This window comes from Sorex araneus, chromosome 1 (genome assembly GCF_027595985.1).
Source record: "Sorex araneus isolate mSorAra2 chromosome 1, mSorAra2.pri, whole genome shotgun sequence".
Lineage (NCBI taxonomy): Eukaryota > Metazoa > Chordata > Mammalia > Eulipotyphla > Soricidae > Sorex > Sorex araneus.
The window spans coordinates 149,339,715-149,365,187 of record NC_073302.1 but is presented as its reverse complement, the minus strand read 5'-3'; the positions used below and the strand labels follow the sequence as shown (position 1 = coordinate 149,365,187).

At 47.8% G+C, this 25,473-nt stretch overlaps 1 protein-coding gene across 1 annotated transcript in view; it reads right to left on the bottom strand.

Annotated features, from left to right (window-relative positions):
- Positions 1–25,473, bottom strand: part of MCCC2 (methylcrotonyl-CoA carboxylase subunit 2) — a 67,804-nt gene that overhangs the window by 8,245 nt on the left and 34,086 nt on the right. Inside the window, exons 7-15 of the mRNA XM_004608500.2 lie at positions 23,073–23,186; positions 19,889–19,953; positions 14,841–14,940; positions 14,658–14,753; positions 12,401–12,473; positions 9,001–9,077; positions 5,262–5,328; positions 3,919–4,075; positions 1,444–1,558 (exon numbers count right to left, since the gene is read on the bottom strand). Of these exons, the coding sequence (XP_004608557.2) occupies positions 1,444–1,558; positions 3,919–4,075; positions 5,262–5,328; positions 9,001–9,077; positions 12,401–12,473; positions 14,658–14,753; positions 14,841–14,940; positions 19,889–19,953; positions 23,073–23,186 (864 nt within the window). The remainder of the gene's footprint in view (positions 1–1,443; positions 1,559–3,918; positions 4,076–5,261; positions 5,329–9,000; positions 9,078–12,400; positions 12,474–14,657; positions 14,754–14,840; positions 14,941–19,888; positions 19,954–23,072; positions 23,187–25,473) is intronic.

Sequence of the window (25,473 nt, the reverse complement as noted above, 5' to 3'; positions counted from 1 at the left end):
AGCCCGGGGACCAGAGAGACAGCTCGGAGCGCTGCAGTGCACACTTCACAACGAGGGAGCCCCAGTTTCAGACTCAGCACTGCATGGTCCCATGAGCACCATCAGGACTAAGCCCAGAACACTGAGCCAGGAGTAGCCCCCCAAAAAACCCACCAGATATGGTCCCCTAATTTTTTTTTTTGCATTTGATATGCAGCCACTTGTGGACTTGTCTTTACCAAGCTTCCCCTGCCCTTTCCATCTTCATTTCTATTTCCAGCCTGATAATAATGTTATTTGATTCTTGTTAGATGACTGGACCCTCCCACTCAAGGTATCTTTAACAATCAAAAAGTAAAATGGGGAAAATTAACTCCACAATCCTGCTGCTTTCAGTCATACAATCAAAGAAGCAAATCGGTTTTATTTAAATCTCTCTGTGACTCAAAAATCAAACATCTTGATGCCTACAGCTACTGAGTGCGGAGTTTCTGAAGCGCTTCCTTGGAAACTCTGAAAAAGTTTGATGAACATAAGGAACGTACCTCAAGGGCTAGAGTGATAGTACAATGGGTAGGGCACTTGCCATGTGTGTGGCCAAACTGGGTTTGATCTCTGGCAACCTGTAGGGTCCCCGGAGACCACCTGGAGTAATCCCTGAGCACAGAGCCATGAGTATGGCCGAAGCACAGCCAGTATGGGAAAGAAAAGAAGAAAGGGAGTAAGAAGGAAGGAAGGAAGGAAGGAAGGAAGAAGGAAGGAAGGAAGGAAGGAAGGAAGGAAGGAAGGAAGGAAGGAAGGAAGGAAGGAAGGAAGGAAGGAAGGAAGGAAGGAAGGAAAGAAGGAAGGAAGGAAGGAAGGAAGGAAGGAAGGAAGGAAGGAAGGAAGGAAGGGAGGGGAGAGATGAGAGATGAAAGAGAAAGAAAGAAAGAAAGAAAGAAAGAAAGAAAGAAAGAAAGAAAGAAAGAAAGAAAGAAAGAAAGAAAGAAAGAAAGAAAGAAAGAAAGAGAGAGAGAGAAGAAAGAGAGAGAGAAAGAAAGAAAGAAAGAAAGAAAGAAAGAAAGAAAGAAAGAAAGAAAGAAAGAAAGAAAGAAAGAAAGAAAGAAAGAAAGTGAGAGAGAGAAAGTAAGTGAGAGAGAGAGAAAGAGAGAAAGGAAGGGGAAGGAAGGAGGGAGGGAGGGAGGGAGGGAAGGAAGGAAGGGAGGGAGGGAGAAAGGGAAGGTGGGATGGAAGGAGGGAGGACTTCAAATTAAATGCCTCTATCTAAGAGGCTAGTGAATAAATAATGAGGAAGAGAAGGAGAAACAGGAAGCGGACGCAGAAATGTCTAGCTTGCTGAAGCCACTTCCAAGTCACCGTCTTCTAACAGAGCCCAGCCAGGCTGGTGGAAGGACGTGGTACACCATGGCCAGCCTGGACACATGTAGGTGTGCACCCGGCTGAAGACAGGGGTGATGGTCGTACCTGTTTCCCTTCCCGAGCTCTTTGGTCCTTCGCTATTGTGGCCAACACATTGGCTGCTTGCTCGCCTCCCATCACCGAGATCCGGGCATTTGGCCACATGTAGAGAAACCTTGGGCTGCATGGGGGGAGAATGTTCCAATTAATTCTGAGTATGGCACAGAAAATGAATTTCAGAGATGCATGTTTTTCTTTATAATGAGAGGTTCTTGCATCTGATTGCACACTGCAACCATCTGCAAATTAAAACAACCACTGGGGCTAGAGCAATAGTATAGTGGGTAGGATGTTTGCCTTGCATGTAGCAGACCCGGGTTCGATCCACCACAACCCATAGGGTCCCACGGGCACTGCCAGGAGTAATTCCTGAATGCAGAGCCAGGAGTAAACCCTGAGCATGGCTGGGTATGGCCCTAAACGAACCAAACAAAAATAATAATAAAATAAAACAAATACTAATGCCCAGAGACCACCTTAGACTCCTCACCAGCTGTGGGCTTGAGCACAGCAGGGGGTCTAAGGTCCCCAGGGGACTCCACTGTCTGTTTGCATATGCTGTAGATTCCTATTTCATGCACACCTACTGAGTGCATTTGTGGAACATAAAATAACATAATATGAGACTAACACCCAAGGACAGTACAAAGGCCAGGAAGATTGCTCTATGGTTGGAAGCCTGCCTTATGCGCTGGAGGAGAAGGCAGCTGGGATAGAGAAGGGATCACGAAGTCAATGATGGTTGGAGGGATCGCTCAGGATGGAGATGTTTGCTGAAAGTAGACTAAGGACCAGACATAATGGCCTCTCAGTATCTGTACTGCAAACCATAATGCCCCAAAGTAGAGAGAGAGTAAGAAGGAAGATGCCTGCCACAGAGGTAGTGGGTGGGATGGGGTGAGGGTGGAGGGGGGTAATACTGGGGATATTGGTGGTGGAAAATGTGCACTGGTGGAGGGATGGGTGTTTGATCATTGTATGACTGAAACTCAAACATGAAAGCTTTGTCACTGTATCTCACGGTGATTCAATTTTAAAAAATAAAATCAATTTTAAAAAGAAAAAAAAATACCCTACTGAGTGCGAAAGCAGCCACAATATCCTCTGACTGTCTGTTCTCCACTCCAGACACTGCTGTATCTGTTTTCTCTGCTTATTTTACCAGGTGATTATCAAGTTTGTTGACCTTTTCCAGACAAGCGAGTGTCTGGTTTCCCTTGAACATATTTGCTTTTCATTAGATGCTGTTTTTCATTTTCCTTCTGTTTAACCATGGGCCTTCAAGCTTTTCAAGCTGGAGACCTGGCTTGCTGATTTTCAGCTTTACTTCTTTTCTAGTTTATATACATTGGAAGCTGCAGGGCTTCCGCCAAGTGAAAGGTCTCACCTTTTCTTCATGTTATGTGAGAAAGTCTTCCCAGCATCAGGCTTCTCCAGAGAGGCCTGACTCCCTTTGCGGGTTCCTGCCAGACAGCACCTTTCTCATCAAATTCAGGGTCAATCTCTTAGATGACACTGATTATGGCATAATCGGGCCAAGATTTATAAAGGATATTTATATTCTAGTAAACATAAAATAATGGGCTGGAGCGATAGCACAGCGGTAGGGCATTTGCCTTGCGCATGGCCGACCGGGATTCAATTCTTCCGCCCCTCTCAGAGAGCCTGGCAGCTACTGAGAGTATCCTGCCTACACGACAGAGCCTGGCAAGCTACCTGTGACATATTCAACATGCCAAAAACAGTAACAAACAAGTCTCGCAATCAAGACATTACTGGTGCCCGCTTGAGCAAATTGATGAGCAAAGGGATGACAGTGACAAACATAAAATAATCATTTATAATTATAAGAAAAAATAAATCACAATCATGGGTATGGAGGGATAGTACAGCGGGCAAGGCATTTGCTTTGCAAGCGGCCAACCCAGGTTCGATCCCCGGCATCCCATATACACCCTGAGCACTGCCAGGAGTGATCCTGGAGTGCAGAGCCAGGAATAACCTCTAAGCATCACCAAATGTGATCCCAAAACAAACCAAAAATTAAAAAAAAGTCACAATTAGCCATGCCTGGGCCGGGGGCCAGGGGCCGTTCCTAGAGTTGGGTACAGCATTTCCGGGCCACTGACAAGGGAGCTTCCAGACTGGAGGGACCCTGGGTGCAAGAGTTTGAAGCCTTGGGTCCAGAGAGTTAGTACAGGAGGCGCAGCATTTGCCTTGCATGTGGCTGCTTCGGCTGGCCTACGGACCCCGATTCAATCCCTGGAACTGCAAATGCTCCCCCAGGCACCACTGGAGGAGGGGGAGGAGGTTACTCCTGAACACAGGGGAGCCAGGAATAGTCCCTGAGCACCGCCAGGTGGGACCACTCCCACCCACCCTATAAGAGCCCGACCATGCTCCTTTCTGAGGCCAGCCCTGGCACTGACCCGGGGCACCAGCCCCTTCACGTTCCTTCCCCAAATCTCAGCCACCACGTACCTATAGGCCCGGCCACACATGCCGTAGTTTCCAGCCCCGTAGGACCCCCCAATAATGACCGTGATCTTGGGCACTTGGGCACAGGCGACCGCAGCCACCATCTTGGCCCCGTCCTTGGCAATTCCTTCAGCCTCATAGTCCTTCCCAACCATGAACCCTGAAAGAACAGAAACAGAGTGTGTGGGTGATGGGACCCGCCGGAAAGGCAGCTGGTCAAAAACAAATTCTACCAGGAGCCTCCGCTCCTACTACAGAATGGCCCACCCCCACCTCAAGTTTGCCTTTAAAGGCAAAATAAAAGCTTTTCTCTAATCACTTTCTGAACTTTCTTGGTGTGGTTCATCTGGAGCAACACAAGAGATCCTCGTACATAAAAGGATCCAACATCCAGAACACGGGGGTGGAGGTCAGGGGTGAAGGGGCTTGTTTTGCATGTGGCCAATCCCAGTTCAACCCCCTGCACCCGGAGCAGTGCTGGGTGTTCAAACCCACCCCCATACTCAACACAACAAAAACAAAACAAAACATGAAAACGGGCCACACGGTAGCTTGAGGCAGACAGAATGTGACAGGCCGGTGACGGTGGGGATCTTTACAGACCCCGTTGAGACATCAGGTCAGGCCCAAGAGACAGTGCAGCAGGTACGGTGCTTGTCTTGCACAGGTCTGACTTGGGTTCTGTCCCTACACCATGTACCGTCCCCCAAGCCCCGCCAAAAGCGATCCCCAAGCATCCCCAGCTGTGGCCCCCAAACCAAAAAAGTTAAAGAGGCCACTGCAAACAGAGATACTGCCAGGATAGGCGCTAGCAGGTGCAGGAAGAGGCCCCCAGAGCTCCTGTCCCACACCCTGGAATGACAAGTCACTGGAGCTAAGGTGAACATAGACCGGGACCATGGCGGTGGGTGAGAGCGCCCTCTGGTGCTGGTCCGGGAGCACGACGGGCTGGTAAGAGCCGGCTCCTTTCCCAACGGGGTAGGGGTGTCGCAGGCAGGAGCAGAGGGAGCCACATGAATGGCTGTGAGGGAGCAACTCACAAGGCACTTCCTTCTGAAAATGGGGAGGGCCGGGGAGTTCCACAGGGTGCTGGGCACAGGCTCTGCCGTGGCCACGGGGGTCTCCAGCACTACTACATTCCATTCTACATACAGCCCAGCTGGTCAAGAGCCCCTGGAAGTGGCCCTGGGGGGCCCCAGAGCACCACTGGGAGCCCACAGAAGAAAACAGGGATGTGCTCGCCCGGCCTGGGGAGTCCCAGGAACCTCCCAGCAGACGAAGAAGAAGCATGGCCAGCGGGACTCGGCCTCCGGAGGGCACTGCAGGGCCCGGTGGCGGGATCTTACCGTTGATGTTCTGCAGGAACAGCAGCGGGATGTTCCTCTGGCAGCACAGCTGGACGAAGTGAGCCCCCTGCGAGCAAAGGAGACCCGACTCTTGGGACGGGAGCAGGCCCTGAGCACCGTGCACCCAAACACACCACACGAGGGTCAGCCACCGACAGGGGGTCTGTGCTCAGCCGGCGTGACCCTGCACCAATCACAGCAATGACACCGCGGCAACAGGACATGGCACCCCAGCACTGTAGTATAGTGACAGCTGTAGTATAGTGACAGTGACACTGTAGTAACAGGAAGAGGACACTGCAGTGACAATAACAGAGGGACTGTTGTGACAGTAGCAGCGACACTGCAGTGACAGGAACAGAGGGACTGTAGTGACAATAACTGACACTGCAGTGACAGAAACATCTGCACCCAGCAACCGTATCAGCTGTAGTATAGTGACAGTAACAGTGACACTGCAGTGACAGTAACAGTGACACTGCAGTGATAGTAACTGGGGCTGAAGTGACAATAACAGTGACACTGCATGACAGTAACAGTGGGGCTGTAGCGACAGGAATAGTGTTACTGCAGTGGCAGTAACAGTGACACCAGTGATAGTAATAGTGAGACTGCAGTGGCAGTAACAGTGACACCAGTGACAGTAACAGTGAGACTGCAGTGGCAGTAACAGGGACACCAGTGACAGTGATACCTGCATCACGGTGAGAACAACAGCTGTACTATATTGACACTGCAGTGACAGGCACAGGGGGGACAGCAGTGACAGTAACCGTGACCCCGTGGTGCTGCCTGCTTAGTCCCCTGCATGGACAGGGGCCCGTGGGCTGCAGGACGACCTCCACATCAGGGATGGGGAACGCTGCAGGGTGCCACGTAAGGAAAGGGCAGTGAGGGGTCAGGCAGCAGCACGGGGGAAAGTGGAGGACATCGGGTCAGCGGGCCAGTCAGAGAGAAGGAAGGACAAAGCCCACGGGGGCTCACTTCTCTGTGACAGAGAGCTGAGGCCCAGGGGTGGCAGGGAGCAGATGACGGAGAATCCACGGCTTTGGATTAGCACCAAACCAGGACGGCCAAATAAGGGGGCAGAGTGTGTGGGCTGGCGCACGTGAGGCAAAATGACAGTGACAGAGGGACCTGGACACTTCGGTGGTGGAGAGGAGAAATATCTGTCTATTAAAAACCATGAGCATTTTAAGTGTTATAAACGTGTGACCCAAATGATGATGTTTTAAATTTTTTTTTTTAAAAATGAGTTTGTGCACCACAGAGAAAGTACTAGGGGAATAATTAGGCCCGTGCCTTGCCTGCAGCCAACCCTACAATTCAATCCCTACAATCACATACAGTCCCCTGAGTCCTGCCAGGAGTGGCTCAAAAATTGATTTTTCTGGGGGCTGGAGTGATAGTATAGAGGGTGTGAGGCCTTGCACACAGCCTACTCAGGTTTGATCCCCGACACCCCATATGGTCTCTGGGGACCAACAGGGAGTGATCCCTGAGTGTAGAGTCAGGTCTAAGCCCTGAGCACTGCCAGATGTCGCCCGGCAGAAACAGAGTTTGCTAAGTAAGTGGGAGGGAACCATGTGTCACTGGTGGAGGGACACTGACCCCAGCATGGGTGTAGACTGGACACTGAGTGCCTGAAACGCTGTTACTAACAGCTTTGTAAGTAAAGCTAAATTTGTGAGCTAAAAATTTTTTGAATGATATGTAAACTCTTCTGGGACATCTCCGGAGACATTTACAACTGGATGATCCTCTGAAATTCTTTCAGGCACCAAGATTTGAGAAAAACAGTCAATTTTTCATTGAAGCACACCTCCCCCCAAAAAATGGAAGTTTAGACAAGTGCTAGAGACATTCTGATCTTGAGTTTGAGAAACAAATTAACACAAAAACATAACTGTTCCTTCTCTGCTCTCCTAACGAAAGTAAGAGAACAGCTTAGAAATCATCTCGTTTGTTTGTTTTTTTAAACTCTGTATTTGCAGAGCCTTTTAACTTTGCCGGAAATGCCTTGGCAAGTACAAAAGCTCCCCGTGGCTGCTGGACCTCAAATACAAGAATGAGGAAATCGCACAGACCTTTGGGGCTTACTTCAACAAATGGCACGTAGCTGCACTGGCCCGCACTGCCCCCAGCTTATCTGTGCCATAGCCACAAGCAGGAGTGTGGCCTGTCTGGCATCTCCTCGAATTAAATGTCATCCAGCCACTGAAAATCATCACTTCAGAAACCCTATGCATTTTAAGAACCAGTCGCTCTACACACTATTAAACAGAAGCAGGCAAACCCCGCCTGTATAGTAACATGGGTCTGTGGTCAAAAAAGAGAGAAACTAAGGGACCATAATAAAAATGCTACTAAAGGTTCCATACTACAGCAGGCAAGATGCCTGCCTTGCTTGTAGCTGACCCAGGTTCACACAGGGTCCCCCAGGTCCCATCAAGGGATGACCTGTGAGCACAGTCAGGAGTAAGCCCTGAGCATCACCAAGTATGCCTCAAAGGCCCAAAATTAATTAATTAATTAAAATGCTACTCAAGAGTCTTTCTGGTATGAGTGGGAATGTGTCTCTCTACCTCAACTTTGTTGCGGCTTTATAATCGCAGTGGGAAAACGATAAAAGAGCAGAATACAGAAACAGAAAATGATTTTTTTTTTTCTCAGTCGGTTCAGGAAGAGTTGAACCGTCTATTCTCTGCTTTAGGGATAAAACCTTTTTACTATGCTACTGCTTCTATCATTTGAAGAGAAAAATGTAAAGAGAAATTTTTTTTTTCCTTTGGAGGAAAAGTTTTATCAAGTAAGTCCATGTATCCCTACTTGGGTAAACTACTTGGGTGGTTTTGAATACAAAGCCCAAAGATTTGCATATTCACGAACTACCTCTTTCTAGAACTACCTACATTCTAGAACCACCTCTTTCAAAATCCATCTCTTAATGTAAACAATACAATATTCATGGCGGCAGTGAAAATACTAGAGGACCCCAGAGAAGAGGGGAAGAGTGGTGGGTGGAATGAGAGATTTCATTTGATGGTGGTGGGGGAATTACAAAAAGGAGGATAAATGTAAATCCTTGAAGCTCTAGAATGCTGTGAATCAAAGAGAAGTAAGAGATAAATAAATCAGAGAGTCAATAACAAGGAGCATTATTTCCCATTCCTAAAAAGGAGAAGACAGAATCAAGCCAAACTGAAGATGAGACTGAACAAAATAAACAAGTGTCAAACCACCTGAATTGGGGCCAGGGAGGTGGCTCGGGGTCGGAGCACTGGCTATGCTGGCAGGAGCCCTGAGTCCAATGGCTGGCACTACAAGGTCCTCCAAGCATTGCCAAGAGTGGCCTCTGAGCACCATCAGGTGAGGCCCCCCCAAAAAAAAGTGCACCTCAAATGAACCACTTCAGCAGTATGCTTTTTGAGACAAACATTCCTGTAGCCTCACAGTGTATGCTCATCCATAGCAGACATAGTTCAAGCATCTTATAGAAATTTCCCAAAACAAACATTTGATTTTTAAAGTGGTCCAGATGGTTCATTGTATTAATGTAAACCTCCATCAAAAAGGTGTAAAACACACACACACACACACACACACACACACACATCCCTCTGCCAATTCATTTGGCTAAATATTCCAAAGCTTTTATAGAATACATTTCATTGACTCTCAAAGGTAACTATGTTTACACTAAACCAGATAACCCTCAAATGTTTCTGACAGTACTTGCCTTTTTTGCAGATTCAGAGAAGAGAACACCATTATTTCCAATGATACCTACTGGGTATCCAAATATTCTGGCAAATCCTCAAAAGAAAATTGAAAAAAAGATTTATGCATTTTATAGGACTCTGAATCACAAGAAAATGACATACATATTCTTGAACAAGTTAAAATTCGGAAAGCGGAGATGTTATCTAAGGCAAGAGACAATTGCCATCACAGTGTTTCCCCTTGAAAGTCCTGCAGGTCCAAGTGTTTGGCTCTCTTAATAGGGCTGTGTTGGGGCAGGGAGATGGTGAGGCAACAGAAAAGTACCCATGCATAAGCAAGATCTGGGTTCACCCTGGGCCCTACAATAACCCCCTTCCCTGCCGTACATTGCTGTGAGTAGCAGTTACAATAAAAAGGAAAGAAAAATAGTTCTGTTATGTGTAAAGTTATCCACGTGTCTGAGTGGTTGGTTCCATCAAGTGATTGATGTGCTGTGCTATCTATACATTCACTGTAACATATACTTGAATGCCTACTACCGACCAGCCACTCAGAAAATTATAAAACCATTGACTCAAAGTATAGAGCCTGGAAGGCTCAGGGTTAGAGTTACTCACCAGTTTCAGGTGACTCCAGTCAAACCACATTTGTCTGTGGTTATGATGGGTCCTTGAAATAGAATTAATTACCCAATACAGGCAAATTTGACAAAAAAAAATAAAAGCATAAGTATAGGGGTTAAAGCAATTGCGCTGTACGTGGGAAACCCAGGTTTGATGGTCAGAACTGCAGATGGTCCCCTGAGCACAGAGCTAGGAGTAAGCCCTGAGCATCACTGGGTGTGACCCAAAAAAGAAAAATCTAATATTTGGAGAGTAGTACTGCCACTTCCACCTATCTTTGCATATATTTTTTTCTTCTCCTTTCTACAAGTTTCATTTCTACCTTACCATGTTCACTACCCCACCAAACATTGTCTCCCTACATAAAAACACAGAGAAATAAGAGAGAAGACAAACTCAAACACAATACACCCTGTTTGCCTGGAAGGGGACTGCCGGAAGCGGATTGTTTTGCCCACCTAAGGAACCCGCCCTGAGAAAGGTCTCTCCACCAGCCCACTTAGGCCTGTAATCAGGGGCCAACACTGGGACCCTCCGAGCCATAACGGTGCTTGATCAAGCAGACCGAAGCTTCTGCCGCAGGCCTCTATCTTCAAGGCCACACTGGGCAGGCTATGGCTATGACATCAGCACGTGGTGCCTGACACAAAGCAAGTGCCCCCAAACTGCTGCAGGAATCCTAATGGATGAGAGGCAGTGTCAGCCAGTGGGCAGCTCACACACCAAGACTTCCAAAGATGAGCCTTTATTCTTCACCCTAATTCAGAATTTATATCGCATTTTATCGGATACCAAAAAATGAAACACAAACTGGACGATGCTCTAGATTCCCTCGGTCTTTTCCCTCTAGACCCCCTGCCTGGGTTTCGTGCACTGACAGCTTACAGGGTAGGGGGTATGGGGGGCAGGGAGACATGGGGAGGGGGGCTCTTCCGGGCTAAGGCCACCCACTGAGCTCTGCCCCACACAAAGAGAGCAGGGACCCTGGCAGATCTCCTCACAGCCGGTGCCCCCTGAAGGTGTCCTCTCCCCTGTCCTGTGGGAGACTGTGGGGCCCAGCCTCAGCCCTTCCTGGGTTCTCCCCGCTGCGCTAGAGTCACCTGTGGAAGGAGCATCTCTACCAACTCCCTGTGGGCCAAAGAGAAGAGCGAATGTCCAAGAAACTGCTGGGTCTGTAGATGACAAGGAAGAAGCCCTAAAGGGCACCCAGAGCTACCTGCATCTCCGAAAAATCCACTCATTGCCCACTCCCCCCGACTCCCTCACCCCATCAGGCCTCAGCCCTCTTCGTTTCTCTCATGTTCCCTCTTAACCTTGTACTCATTCCTACCCTCAGACCACCTCCCCGCCCACCCGCTCTTGCCTCTCCTCTCCCTCCCTGCCTACCCTCAATCTTATCTGAATTCCAGAACAGTCAAAGAGAGAAGCAACTGGACGGACCCCAGTATTCTAGGGGACAACGGTGCCGGGAAATCTTCTAACAAAAACACAAAAATAGATGCCGAGGGAGCCTGTCTCCCTTTGAGAGAGAGGCAGAAACAGCTCTGACTTGCTTGAACCTGCCGCACGATGACAGCTACTACATCCTGATCTACTCAGGGACAAATCCTGTCCATATATCAAACACAAAGCTCTTTATCACTTAAACGCTTAAATACAAAGACATAAATTCTGCTCTCCGGGTGAGCCCTTCTGCTCAGAATCCAGACTAAGAGAAAGCATTGTGACGTATCCTTTAACCTCAATGGACACTGGCAATGGGGATTTTTGCTTTTAGTCTCTTTTTCAACTCTGTTATGACATCTTCAGATTAACTACCACATTTTCGAGTCTTTATAAAGCCAAAATGAAATTCAAAGAATTTGTTCTGCCATTTGTCCATCAGAGATTCTTATGAGTCTGGCATCTGTCTCTCAAGCATTGCTCTGTTTTTGTTTTGTTTGGAGAGGAGAGGTGTCTAGTGTTTTGGGACCACTCCCAGTGGTACTCAGTTTGGGCACAGTGTTGGAGTCTTCACAAGTGTTACAGTCCTCTGAGCCATCTCCCAGGCCCTAAAACACTGATCTTCAGAAATCTAGAAACTTAATTCTTTTTTTTTTTCTTTTTGGGTCACACCCGGCGATGCATAGGGGTTACTCCTGTCTCTGTGCTCAGGAATTACTCCTGGAGGTGCTCAGGGGACCATATGGGATGCTGAGAATTGAACCCGGGTCAGCCACGTGCAAGGGAAATGCCCTACCCGCTGTGCTATTGCTCCAGCCCCTAGAAACTTAATTCTTTAGGTCAGGGAAACTTTTATAAGCGCATGAGCATCCTTATTTTGCTTTATCAGACTCAGTATTCCAGTATATTTTTCCATCAGACCTAAGATCATGAGGTTTAAGTGATTTACTTCACTCTGGAAAGCTAAATATATAGTACTTCCTGACTGAATCGAAGACCAAAGGGCCAAGGAAGATGGTGCTGAATCTTTCAAATTAATCATGGTGATCCAGAGATACAAAAATAGTGACAAATATTTCCAGTAGTCAGAATCTTTTTACAGCTAATGCCACCAACCCACAAAGGTCTCCGTCTCAGCTAAGAGTCAACATCATTTTAAACTCTCTAAATTCATGAAGCCATTCAGCCACAAATGATCTTTACAAAACTGCTCCTTCCGAATACTGACTCATGTTTGTACCACTCTAAAATAACAAAGCTTGTGCCAAGTGCATCAAAGCCTTGAGACAAAAGATTTTTTTTTTTCAAAGCAACAGAAAATGCTCAGATTTTCAGTCTTCATCTTTATACCTGTAACTAACGTGTCTCCATATAAGGCCTTGAATTCATTGAATCTGCTTCCATCCACGATTCTAGCAATGACCTAAAGGGGGGGGAAAATTATTTGAGAAGTAATTTTTTAAATTTGCATCATTGTTGTTTAAGAGGAAAACAAAGTCAGAGTGAATTTGTCTCTTTCACAAGATTTTATCCCAAACAGAACCTCTTCTCACCAGAATTTCACACCTGGTTTTTGGCTCTGGAAATATTCTGGCTTCTGATCTTACACTTCGCTCTCAAAGCAGCAGCACTTGAGGCACGGCAGAGCAGTGAAAGACTAACCGGCTGGCTGCAAGACTCAGAACTCAGAGGTACACAAATGCATCGCCTGAGAACTGGGAGAGCAACTGGAAAGCGGGGAATGGGGCTCAGGGTCCGAATGCGGGAGTTCCAAGCCCAGAGCACCAGCTCTGATGGCACGCTCAGGAGCGTGCTGCTACTGACCCCCTCTGAGTCTCAGTTGCCACTGCTGCAGAGAGGGAACAGAAAGGAGAAGCCAAGAGGAACTAGCAGCAGAGGAAGGACAAACACATCAGGTAGAGGTGAAGAACCAGCTCAGACGCCCAGCGCTGCTGCTGAGAAACCAGCCTGCTTCCCCCTCTGTTTCAAAAAATTAAGAACATTAAAAGGTGCTAATTTAAGTCTACCAGGTTGCCAAACACTGTTATAAGAATTAGGGCCTCAGGGGGCTGGAGAGATAGCACAGCAGGTAGGGTGTTTGCCTTGCATCCCACAATGGTCCCCCAAGCACCGCCAGGAGTAATTCCTGAGTGCATGAGCCAGGAGTAACCCCTGTGCATCACTAGGTGTGACCCAAAAAGCAAAAAAAAAAAAAATTAATTAGGGCCTCAGAAAAGGGCTACTGGGGAATTTTTAAAGAACAGGGAAATGAGAGCTGGGAGATAGTCAGGGCGTCTGCTGAGCATGTGTCCAACCTGTATTCAATCTCGGGCTTCTGGCTGCAGGCTGCAGCCCACGAGCACCCCCAGCACCGTGGGGTGGCTTGGGTACCCCGAGCCATACCACATCCTCCTCCCTGGCATGGAATTGTCCCATGAGACCTGCCAATGAGGACCCTGCCTTCTAAGCATGCTTGGGAGGGAGGTCCCTCCCAAAAGAGAATGGGGAAGTATTTATCATTCAAACTGAAAGGAGGTAAAATGCAAACAAACCAGGGCTTGATCTCCAACTGAAATAATACCTGAGTGCAGAGCCAGAAGTAAGCCCTGAACATCCCTGGGTATGGCCCCAAACAAACAAACAAACAAAAACCCTCATGTGTATAAACACACACACACACACACACACACACACACACACCCCGGAGAGAGTTTCTCAACTAGATAAAAATGCACACCTACAAAATAAATCAACACATCAAAATATAAACTGCTTTCTCTGGGTGAAATGAATTATAATTTTTTTGTGTTTCTTTTTGGGGGACTGGGTTGGCCACCTGCAAGGCAAATGTCCTCCCCTCTGTACTATTGCTCTGGCCCCACAATTTTGTTTCTGTATGTTCTACATTTTTTGCAATTAGTTTGTAGTATCATTGTCAAGTGGAAAAGTCATCTAAAATCATTGATAATTTCTAGCCTGGAATATGATAGTAAGATAATTTCCCAATTTACAAACCGTGCTGCTAGACACGAGCACTGGACAAATCCGAAGACCCCATGCTGTACGCCCACACTGGAAACTGTCAATCCAGCTATGGAAGACCAGGCCAGCAATCTGTAACCTAGCAACACCTCACCTGATCAAAAATCTCATCTGTCCTAATGTCACAATGATCTAACACAGTCTGTTCATCTCTTTCAACAACTTACAGACATCTCATCCATTTCCCACAATAAGAGCATTGAAAAAAAAGAAAAAAGAAATAGCATTGAAAAAAAAGAAAAAAGAAATAGCATTGAAAAAAAAGAAAAAAGAAATTAGGAAGTCTGCCTGGATAGCTTTCTGGATGTCCCCAGGAATAAAACATACCCTTGCTGAACACACCGAACTCTGCTGTTTGGCAATCAAACTTTTCCAGTAATCAAATGCTACCCCTGTCCTTTCTGCCTCTCAGTATTTCCAACCTATCAACAACCCCCAGCCCCAGGAAGCTCTCCCCGCCTCATCCACAACACGAGACCCACAGCAGGAGAGTAGCCAAGCACAATCCAGCCAGGAGAACACGACCCCCTCCCAGAGACACTCACAGCTAGGTCAGTGCACCCACCTCTCGGACATCAAAGTTCCTCTTCAGGTTGGCACCCACGATTCCGTAAAGCTCGTCAGCAGGGAATAAAGGCTCTTCGGAAGGCTCCACGGTGACCTGCAGACATGGGCAACCCCTACTGACTTGCTCCAGGCACTTGTCACCCTACTTTTGGGAAGACACCAAGGAGCAGACCCTACTCACACTCAGCTTCTTCTGGTAGTTGAGATTCCTCACGACCTTCCTGGTTAAGTGGAGGGCGTGGTTATCATCCAGGGCATAATAGTCGGAGACCCCAGACTTCCTACAGAGTAAAGCACACCAGGAAAATCACGTCAGGGAAAGGAACTATCTGAAACCTGAAGAGTTCTCTCTAATCTAAGGATGACTTGACTTTTCCTCCCAGAGCACTTCAGTAAAGACCGGCCTTGATGCGGAGTGGGGAGCTTCCTGGGACCCCAGGGGCCACTCACTCCCGGAGTTGCTTAGTCCAGCTGTTAAGGCCTCAAAGGCTCAGTGCTTGGGCCTAGTGGATGCAGTGTCAGGGACTGAACTCAGGGCTGAGGTGGCCCAGGCAAGAATTCCAGCATCTGCCCAGCCCCTAGGCATCAACTACGTTAATACTCCTGATGTCCTGATCTAGCAGTATTACCCCCATTTTACAAAGAGGGAAAACACGATCACCTCTCGCTCCGTAAGCCACACTTTCTGGGGCTAAAGACAGATAGACTAGCAGATAGAGTTGCTTGCACAAAGACTTGCCTTGCATGAAGCCAACATGGGCTCAATCCCCAGCATCCCAGAGGGTCCCTCTGGCCCACCAGGAGTAATTCCTGAATGCAGAGCCAGGAGTAAGCTCTGAACACTGCTGGGTGGGCTCTTCCCCACCCTACCCCCAAATAAGAGAAAAACCCACATTTTGTATTCCTATTCCTTAGTATCTTTTTTTAAATTTAATTTTATTTTTTTTTTACTTTTTTGGTCACCCATCGATACACAGGGGTTACTCCTGGCTCACTCAGGAATTACTCCCTGGCAATGCTCAGGGGACCATGTGGAATGCTGGGAATTGAACCCAGGTTGGCTGCATGTAAGCCAAACGCCCTACCCGCTGTGCTATCACTCCAGCCCTCCTCAGTATCCTTTTTCTATAACCACTAGATTTCACTGCAGAGAACTTCTACCTAAGGGTCATTCCATTCACTTCAAAGAAAGTGCAGGTGATAAAGGTCAAGCCAAACTTTGGGGACACAGTTGAGTACAACAAAATGAGCTTGCACCTACCTAACTGAACCCTTCACAAGAATGCCTACCAGGGGCCAGAACGATAGGGGGTCAGCGGGTACCATCTTGCCTTGCATGCAGCCCACCTAGGTTCCAACCCTGGCATCCCATATGGCCCCCCAAGCCTGCCAGGAGTGATTCCTGAGTGCAGAGTCAGGAGTAACCCCTGAGCATCACCAGGTGTGGCCCAAACACCCCCCAAAAAAAGTGCCAATCATGTCTCTCATGTCTAAAAGACTCGCTGGAGTCTCTCAAAAACAGTTTCTCCCCAAGAGCAAGATATCAGGGGTAACATGCACAGCGGCATGAAGACAATTCCCAGGCTCCAGGGAGAACAGGGGCCCTGAAGGGCGACTCTGGGACAGGGCACCTGCTCCTCTCCAAGCTCGCTGTGAGGGAGGCAGTGACGCACGGGGCTGCTCGGTGGACTAGCCCTGCCCTGAGGGAGACAGCCAGGGCAGGTGGAAATGTGCGACAATGTTCGAATACAGTAGATATATATATTTTTCCAATTCTGAAGTTAGGTAAATGTGTGCATGCCTGGGAAGGAAAATGGAATGTTTATTTTTTAAGGAGGGACTAAGTTATTGCAAACTGGCTGTTGGGATCTCATGGGGAAATGCCATCCCCCTCAGAGGCATTTCTTAATTTTTTAAAATTTTATTATTTTATTTTAATGAATCGCTGTGAGATACAGTTACAGTCATACAAACTTGCATGATTATGTTTCGGTCATACAATATTCGAGTACCCATCCCTCCACCCGTGCCCATTCTCCACCACCAATGTTTCCAGTATCCCTTCCGCCACCCCCACCCCATCCCCCCCTGCCTCTGTGGCAGGCACATTCCCTTTCAGACACATTTCTGAGAACAGTGTTCTCACTGGGGAGTCCCTGTCAACTCTCTGCCTCCAGACAGGGCACTCCAAAATAAAAGCAGTGGTCGTGTTTGCTCCCCTCTGTGGCCTTTCAAAGGCTCTGAGAACACGAGACCCTTGGTTCCTTTAACATATGTTACGACTGACCTTATCTCTTAACACTTCGTCCGCACATCATACAGGTACGGCCATGGATTGGAGGGACAGAGTAGTCATTCAGTAGGTAAGCACAAGCAGAAGGAACTGCTTTCAAGTCAATAAATATTGAAAATAAAGGCTTTTGTTTTAAAAACTGCTCAGTGCTTACCCAAGGAGCCGGAAAAGGAAACCTTTGAAGAGATACTATGTTATATAAGGCTTTGCGTCACATGAATTCCGAAATGATTAATCAGAGAAGCGTAAATAGGGACTACTGATAGGGACTACTGAGAGAGAGAGAGAGAGAGAGAGAGAGAGAGAGAGAGAGAGAGAGAGAGAGAGAGAGGGAGGGAGGGAGGGAGGGGGAGAGGACAGCAAGAGGGGAAAAGAGTGAGAGAAAGAGCGAGAAAGAGGAGGCGACAGAGCAGGCAGGTGCCAGCCAGAGAGCAGCCACGGAGTCGCGAGCAAACCTACAGCCCGGTATGACTCCTACAACCCCGTGCTCCACGGGCTCTCCTGCCACCCAGGTGACTACGCTGCCAAAGGCCCCCACGGGGCTCCCCTCAACCTCACTTTGGTTTCAACTGGACTAATCTGGCCCCGACCCAGGAACCCCAAAGCACCACCCACCAGCCCCCGAGGAGGCTCTCTCTGAGGTCACTCCAGGCACAGCCTGTGCTGTCTCTAGACTCTGTTGGAAATAAAACCCTCCACTTCACTTTCTCTTGTGCCCGGCACTGCTCAAGCAAGGACGTCTGGTGTGGTCCAAAACTGTTTAATTCCATTTCTCAGGGCTGGAGAGAGAGGACGAACAGGGCACTTGCCTTGCACACAGCCTAGCAGAGTTCAACCCCTGGCCACCCATATGGTTGTGATCCCTGACACAGAGCCAGGAGTTGCCCCTCAGCACTGTGAGGTGTGGCTCCAAAACCAAGAATACTAAAAGTCCATTTCTTTTGTGATCTGCTTCAAGCCACACTTCACCTGCAGACACCCTGTGCTCAGTACTGAGCCCTGACCCCTGCCCGCCTCAGGGTCCCAGCCCCCTTCTCTTGCTGTCCCGCCTGATCACAATCACACATTTCTTTTCTTCTCCTTTTTATTTTTAAATTTTATTTTTTTGCTTTTTGGGTCACACCTGGCGATGCACAGGGGTTACTCCTGGCTCTGCACTCAGGAACTACTCCTGGTGGTGCTCAGGGGACCATATGGGATGCTGGGGATCGAACCCGGGTTGTCTGCATGCAAGGCAAACGCCCTACCCACTGTGCTATCACTCCAGCCCCCTCTTCTCCTTTTTTTAAAAAAAATTCTTTTAGATAAGTACTCATCTACTATGTCTTACTAACTAGACCCTGTTTCCCAATGTGAGCATTTCCAGGGGTGCTGGAATGATCCAGGGGGTGGGTGTAGACTCCTGTGTAATTTGGGGATAGGATGTGTATAGACTCCTGTGTAATTGGGGGGGGGGTGTAGACTCCTGTGTAATTGGGAGGGGATGGGTGTAGACTCCTGTATAATTGGGAGTGGGATGGGTATAGATTCCTGTGTAATGGTGGGGGGATGTAGACTCTTGTGTAATTGGGGGGATGGGATGGGTATAGACTCCTGTGTAATTGGGGGATGTAGATTCCTGTGTAACTGGGGGATGGTATAGACTCCTGTGTAATTGGGGGGGATGATGTAAACTCCTGTGTAATTGGGGGGACAGGTGCAGACTCGTGTGTAATTGGGGGGATGGGTATAGACTCCTGTGTAGTTGGGGGCTGGGTGTAGACTCCTGTGTAGTTGGGGGGATGGGTGCAGACTCCTGTGTAGTTGGGGGGATGGGTGAGACTCCTGTGTAGTTGGGGGGATGGGTGTAGACTCCTGTATAGTTGGGGGGATGGGTGTAGACTCCTGTGTAGTTGGGGGATGGGCATAGGCTACTGTGTAAGGGGGGATAGGTGTAGACTCCTGTGTAACTGGGAGGAGGGGTAGACTCCTGTGCAGTGGGGGGCTGGGTGTAGACTCCTGTGCAGTTGGGGGCTGGGTGTAGACTCCTGTGTAGTTGGGGGGATGGGTGCAGACTCCTGTGTAGTTGGGGGATGGGTGTAGACTCCTGTGTAGTTGGGGGGATGGGCATAGGCTCCTGTGTAAGGGGGGATAGGTGTAGACTCCTGTGTAACTGGGGGGAGGGGTAGACTCCTGTGCAGTGGGGGGCTGGGTGTAGACTCCTGTGCAGTTGGGGGCTGGGTGTAGACTCCTGTGTAGTTGGGGGGATGGGTGTAGACTCCTGTGCAGTTGCGGGGCTGGGTGTAGACTCCTGTGTAGTTGGGGGCTGGGTATAGACTCCTATGTAATTGGGAGGGGACTGTCTGTTCTTTCACTTAAGTTAGATTTCCAGAGGGGGGATGCGAAGTAATTTTTCTCTTCTGAAAAGAGAGCAGTAGGCCAATAATTTGGAAAGCTCTGATCCAAAGACGATTTCTGGCTCCCTGTCCCAGATACCTGGCCCAGAGCCAGCACAGAACAGGTGTGGATGAATGTGTCAGACAGACGTGAAACTCACCCCCCCAACCCGCCCTGCACGCTAACAACAAAGCTGACACCCAGGCTTGGAAACGTACTGCGAGAGTTCAGAGAACTGAACCCTAAAATAGCCACTTGGGAGAACAACAACAGAAGTGTGGTTTGAACTGGCAAGTTTACCACTCGGAAAACAGTCATTTTAAACTTCTTTTACCCCAAAATGAATATCGAGGGCGCAGCAAGAGCACAGCTGAGTAAGGCGCTTGCCTCGCATGCAGTGAACCCAAGTCGGATCCCCAGCATCCCATATGTGGTTCCCCAAGTACTGCCTGGAGTGATCCCTGAGTGCAGAGCCAGGAGTCACCCCTGAGCATCGCTGCATGCGGCCCCCAAAACAAAAACAAAACAAAGAAGCCAACCACGAAACGGCTCCATTTCACCTGCAGTGAAGGTCAGCGCCTCCCAGATCCTCCGCCGACACCTCTTCTCCAGTTGCCGCTTTGACCTACAACCAGAAGGGAAAGTCCTGCACGGTGAGAAGGGCCCCCGAGACAGACAAACGCCCCCGACCCTGTGTGTCTCCTACCCCGCTCTCCCCAGCACTGATTCTCGCTGGAGCCAGAAGCACTGTGCTGGCTTATGCCACCTACAGCCAGCAAACTTAGATCAGAGTCTTTAGTCCATGGGCGGAAGTCGGAACTCGAGCCACAGAGCACCTTGCCTGCAGACGGGAGGCAAGCACTGGACCCTGGCTGGAGCCCAGGCACCTGTGGCCTGAACGCTCAATGCTCACCCCCGGGTCAGCTGCTGTGACCTGTCCATGAAAGCCTTGGCCTGCCCAGGCTCCCTCTCACCCACCCACTGCTTCCTGCCTTATCCTTCAGCCCGACCTCACGTCCCCTGCTCTGGGTGGTTTTCCGTTGGCCAGCCCAGGCCGTGTCATTATTAACTGTCTCCCCAGTGGTATTAACAGAGCAATGCTTGTGCGTTTGTTGTTTAAGGGTTTTCCACACAAGTTCCGCGTGGCACTTGCCAAACCGAGTCTCGATGTTTATTCTGTTGCTTCCTTCATACTGGGAGGGTCTTAGTGGCAAGCAGAGGGATTTACTGATCTCTGAAAACTCAATAAGTGTCTACAGGGTATTGGCTGGGTATATTTTGGTTTTGTTTTTGTCGCTATCTACCAGAAATAACCCCTTAAAGATGGTTTAATACCTTTATGGGTGTGTGTGTGTGTGTGTGTGTGTGTGTGTGTGTGTGTGTGTGTGTGTGTGTGAACGTGGAAGTCTCCAAGATTGCCTCCATCAAAGATTCAGTTGAATCTGACCCCAAAGAAACATTATGTAATGAATTAAGAATGACTTAATTATAGTCTGAGAAAATCTAATCAGAAGAAGAAAGAAAAATCATTTAGGAGTACGTGCAACTGAAGCCCTTAGGAATTGCTTATTGATTTGTACTTCTTTGGGTTGATTAATTTGTTTTTTTTCCTTCAAATTAAAAAAAAATTTTGAGGATAATGAACACTGATCTAAAAATACCACATAGAAATAAATGGCTTATTATTCACTTGATCAAAGCTGTCTTAAATATCATTTTACAGGGAGGGATCATGAAAAATTTCACATCTAGTTTACTCCCTGAACTAAATTCTTAGTTCCTTTCTTCCCCAAAACTTTAGACTAAACAGTATTTAGTCCAGACAATAACAAATTACCAGTGTTATCTGCATATTAAAAGTGGCTTAAAATACATAGCAAAGATGCTATATTTATTCCCAGGGGTCTGACTGCTATCAACTAAAAACATAACAATTTGTCATCGGCATTTCTGAACGCCCACATCATGTTTGATACTATGATAGGTGCAAAGATAAAAGTCAAAGGAAAGAATTAAAACAGCTCATTCTACTAAATAACGAGTTTAGAAGATAAAAAGAGAACAAAAGTTCCATCAAAAACTTGTCTTATTACTATGCATTTCTCCCGACCACTTTAAATGAGAGCAACTCCGTCACACATGATGCATGAAACTACAAAGATCTTTTTCTCAGCCTTCTGTGAAAACAAGCATCAAAATCGAGAATCCTCATGCAGTTGTTTCCCTCTGCCCATAAACATGTCCTTTCAGAGTCTCTCGCTGCTGAGATGTGGCTTTCCAGGGTGCATCTCGAGGGGGTCTCAGGGTAAACCAGACCTCACACTGCTGCCCAGCAGGGAAGATAATGTGGTTCTTGTGAAAACCCCCAGTTTGATGCCATTCTCAGGACTGTGGCCTGCAGCCCCCAGCCGTGTACCCACTTCTTTACTCGTTTCCCAATGAGAAAATGTCTTATTTTCTACTAAAATATAAAAAAAGAACTCACCATGAGAGTACACTTCACTACACAAAGGAAAATTGGGGATGGATGGATAGTCCTCCCATCAGTGGATGCTGATGAGGACACGTGGCTAAAAAAAACATTCAACCGTCCAGACGAGAACCCGAGTGGCCCCACACGAATGGCTCCTCCGCTCCTGAATGACCATGATCCCAGAGGCACACTAACTAATTTCGGAACCCAGCGGCTTCTTGCAGAGATGCCTCTAGACTGTGAACTAAGCTACGGCCCCGTGCTGCCCCGGGAGGAGAAAGGTTTTTGTCCCTCAGCCTTTCCTTTCCATGGCGGCATGGCGACCATCATCTTTTAGAGCCCACTAAACAGAGGTACAAGCTTGCAGTGACATGGCTTCTGGCAGAAATTTCTCTGGACTTAATTACTAAAATACCAGAAATCCAAAACCTCCTATGTTCTTCATTCTCAGTGATGGAAAACAAATTATCAAATGATGCCTTCTCAGCAGGTCTGATTGTTGGGGGGTAAATTCTAAATAATAGTGGGTTTTCTGTCAAAATATTGAATTTAATCAAAGTAAAGAGAGAGTAAAGTGAAAATCATCAGCCACACAGGTGGGGGGGAGGATGGGAGGTATACTGGGGTTCTTGGTGGTGAAATATGTGCACTGGTAAAAGGATGGGTGTTTGATCATTGTATGACTGAGACTTAAACCTGAAAGCTTTGTAATTTTTCTCATGTTTATTCAATTAAAAAAAAAAAGCAAACATTCAAACATAATGGGTTCCCTGAGTGACCCGGGGACTCTCACCACAGCTGTGGCAGCAGCCCTTTCGGCGATATCATTCAATAAGTTATTTAAATTAACACAACCACTTGGAAAACATTGATTTTAGGTCCAAGCATATACTCTTTTTAACATAATCTTTTAAGTAAAACCTATTTTAATACTAAAAAAAAATCAAAGGAGACTCTTTGAAGTCATAAAGGGGGGGAGAAAGGGAAGGAAGAAAGGGAGGAGGGAGGGAAAAAGAAAGGAAGGGAGGGGAGGGAAAGGAGGGAGAGAGGAAAAAAGAAGGGAAAGAGGGGAGGAAGGAGGGGAGGAGAAAAAGAAAGAGGGGGAGGGAGAGAGGGAAGAAGGGGAAAGGGAAGGAGGGGGAAGGGAAGGAGGGAAGGAAGAAAGGAAGGAAAGAAGGAGGGAGGGAGAGACGAGGGAAGGAGGGAGTAAGGGAGGAAGGGAGGAGGGAGAAAGGGAGGGAGGAAGGGAGGGAGGGAGTAAGGGTCCTTACCAAGGGGGGTCCCGCCAAGAAAATGGTGCCCTGCTTGCGTACAATGATGTTCTCATCCGCCATGGCAGGCACGTAAGCTCCTCCTGCCGTACAGGAGCCCATGACCACCGCGATCTGCAATTGAGCAACAACAAACACACGTCAGGCTGGGCCAGCCACAAGCAGGCAGGCAGTCTGCAACCACAGCACCGGGCATGACCAAAGGCCCCTGAACCTCACTTTAAATACCGAGTTCCCTAAACACTGGAAGTAGCTCCCTGACTTCTTCCAGCTAAGCATTCTGAGGACTTGTATCACTCTGCTGTAAGATTTCTGAACCATCTTCCTGCCAAAGTTAAGAATGACCGGGTATATCATTAGCGGGGAAACTAACAGACATCTACTCACAATGGGGCAAAACTATCAAAGGACAACTTTTAAACGTAATATGGGGGGCTGGAGCAATAGCACAGCGGGTAGGGCATTTCCCTTGCACGTGGCTGACCCGGGTTTGATTCCCAGCATCCCATATGGTTCCCTGAGCACCACCAGGAGTAATTCCTGAGTGCAAAGCCAGGAGTAACCCCTGTGCGTGGCCAGGTGTGACCCAAAAAGCAAAAAAAAAAAAAAAAAAAAAAAAAACCCAACTTAATATGAATATCAAGTCCTCGAACAATTACTGCTTTCCTCAACAAACAGTGAAATAATTCTCCAAATACTGAATATTAATCTGAGTATAATATTTACCCTGAATATGAATACTACTTGCTAACTAAAAAGCCATTAATAGTGTAAGTTAAGAGTCAGAGCAACAGCACAGCGGGTAGGGTGTTAATCTTGCAGCAGCTGACTGGGGTTCGATCCCCAGCATCCCATATGGTCCCCAAGCACTACCAGGAGTAATTCCTGAGCAAAGCACCAGAAGTAACCCCTGAGCATCTCCGGGTATGACCCAAAAAGAAAAAAAAAAGTGTAAGTTAAAACTCTTGCTCAAAAGAAAATCAATCAAGAACCATTCTTTCCTTAAAAAATTTTTTTTATTAATTGGGACTGCAGAGATTGTACAGTGGTTAGGGCATCTGCTTTACAGGCAAACACAGAGGTTTGATCCCTGGCATCCCATATGGTCCCCCGAGCACCTCCAGGAGTAATTCCTAGAAGCAGAGCTGGGAATAACTCCTGAGCATTGCCATGTGTGCCCCAAAAACAAAATCAAAAATTTTTATTGGCACACTCTGATGTACAGGTTTATTCATGGCTGAATTTCAGGAAATCGATGTTCCAGCATCAATCTCTTCACCAGTGTCCACTGCCCTCTACCCGTGTCCCCAGATTCCCTCCCACCTGCCTCTATGCCATGCACACTTCCCCCTTGTCGGCATGGGGGTTTACAAACCTGTTACTGATGGGGGCTCATGCACATCACCCTACCCCCCTTCCAGCACCATCTCCTGCCCTAAGTAGCCACTGCCCTCCTCCACTGTTGCCGTGTCCCCTCCCCATCCTGACCCCCAAGCCCAGTCCCCATCCTTCTCCTATCCCCAACCCCCACCCGTAAGCTTCCTACTGAAGACGGGAGGACTACTGTTTTCTACTCTAGTGGTGAAATTATCCATATTAAAACTTTTATATTCATGGGGCTGGAGCAATAGCACAGCAAGTAGGGCATTTGCCTTGCACACGGCTGACCCGGGTTCAATTCCCAGCATCCCATATGGTCCCCTGAGCACCGCCAGGAGTAATTCCTGAGTGCAAAGCCAGGAGTAACCCCTGTGCATCGCCGGGTGTGACCCAAAAAGAAAAAATTTATATTCTTGCTTAGAAAATAGTTTGGCACAAAGAATAACAAATATAGGTTTGGCTGATAACCCCCAACAGGGACAAATAATACCACAAAAACAAAAAAGAGCACTAGCAGATTAAATTGTCACATGAAAGCTGTTTTGCTGCTAATTCCAGTATTCCATCCATTTTCCTTATAGTAAAACAAACGATACATTTAGGAGTAGGGGGAAACTAAAAAAAAAAAAAATTAAAGGGAGCACAAGCTAACCTTTCATCATTTTCCTTCTAAATGATAGTCACAAAAAGCATTCTTAAAAAAAAAAAGCATTCTTTTGTTTTTGTGCCACACCCGGCAGTGCTCAGAACTGACTCCTGACTCTGTGCTCAGGGAACACTCCTGGTGGGGCTCAGGGGTCCCACGGATCTGACCCAGCTTGGCCACAGGCAAGGCAGCACCTGGCGTGCTGTACTCTCTCTCTCTCTCTCTCTCTCTGGCCCCACAGGAAGCATTCTTGCCCTACTAGTTCAGGTTTTATCTATCAAAGGGAGAACTGCAGGCGTTGCCTTGCACGCGGCAAGTCTATGCTGTAACATCCATCTGTCAGCCCAGGATAGAAGTGTTTAGCACTCACTGTTT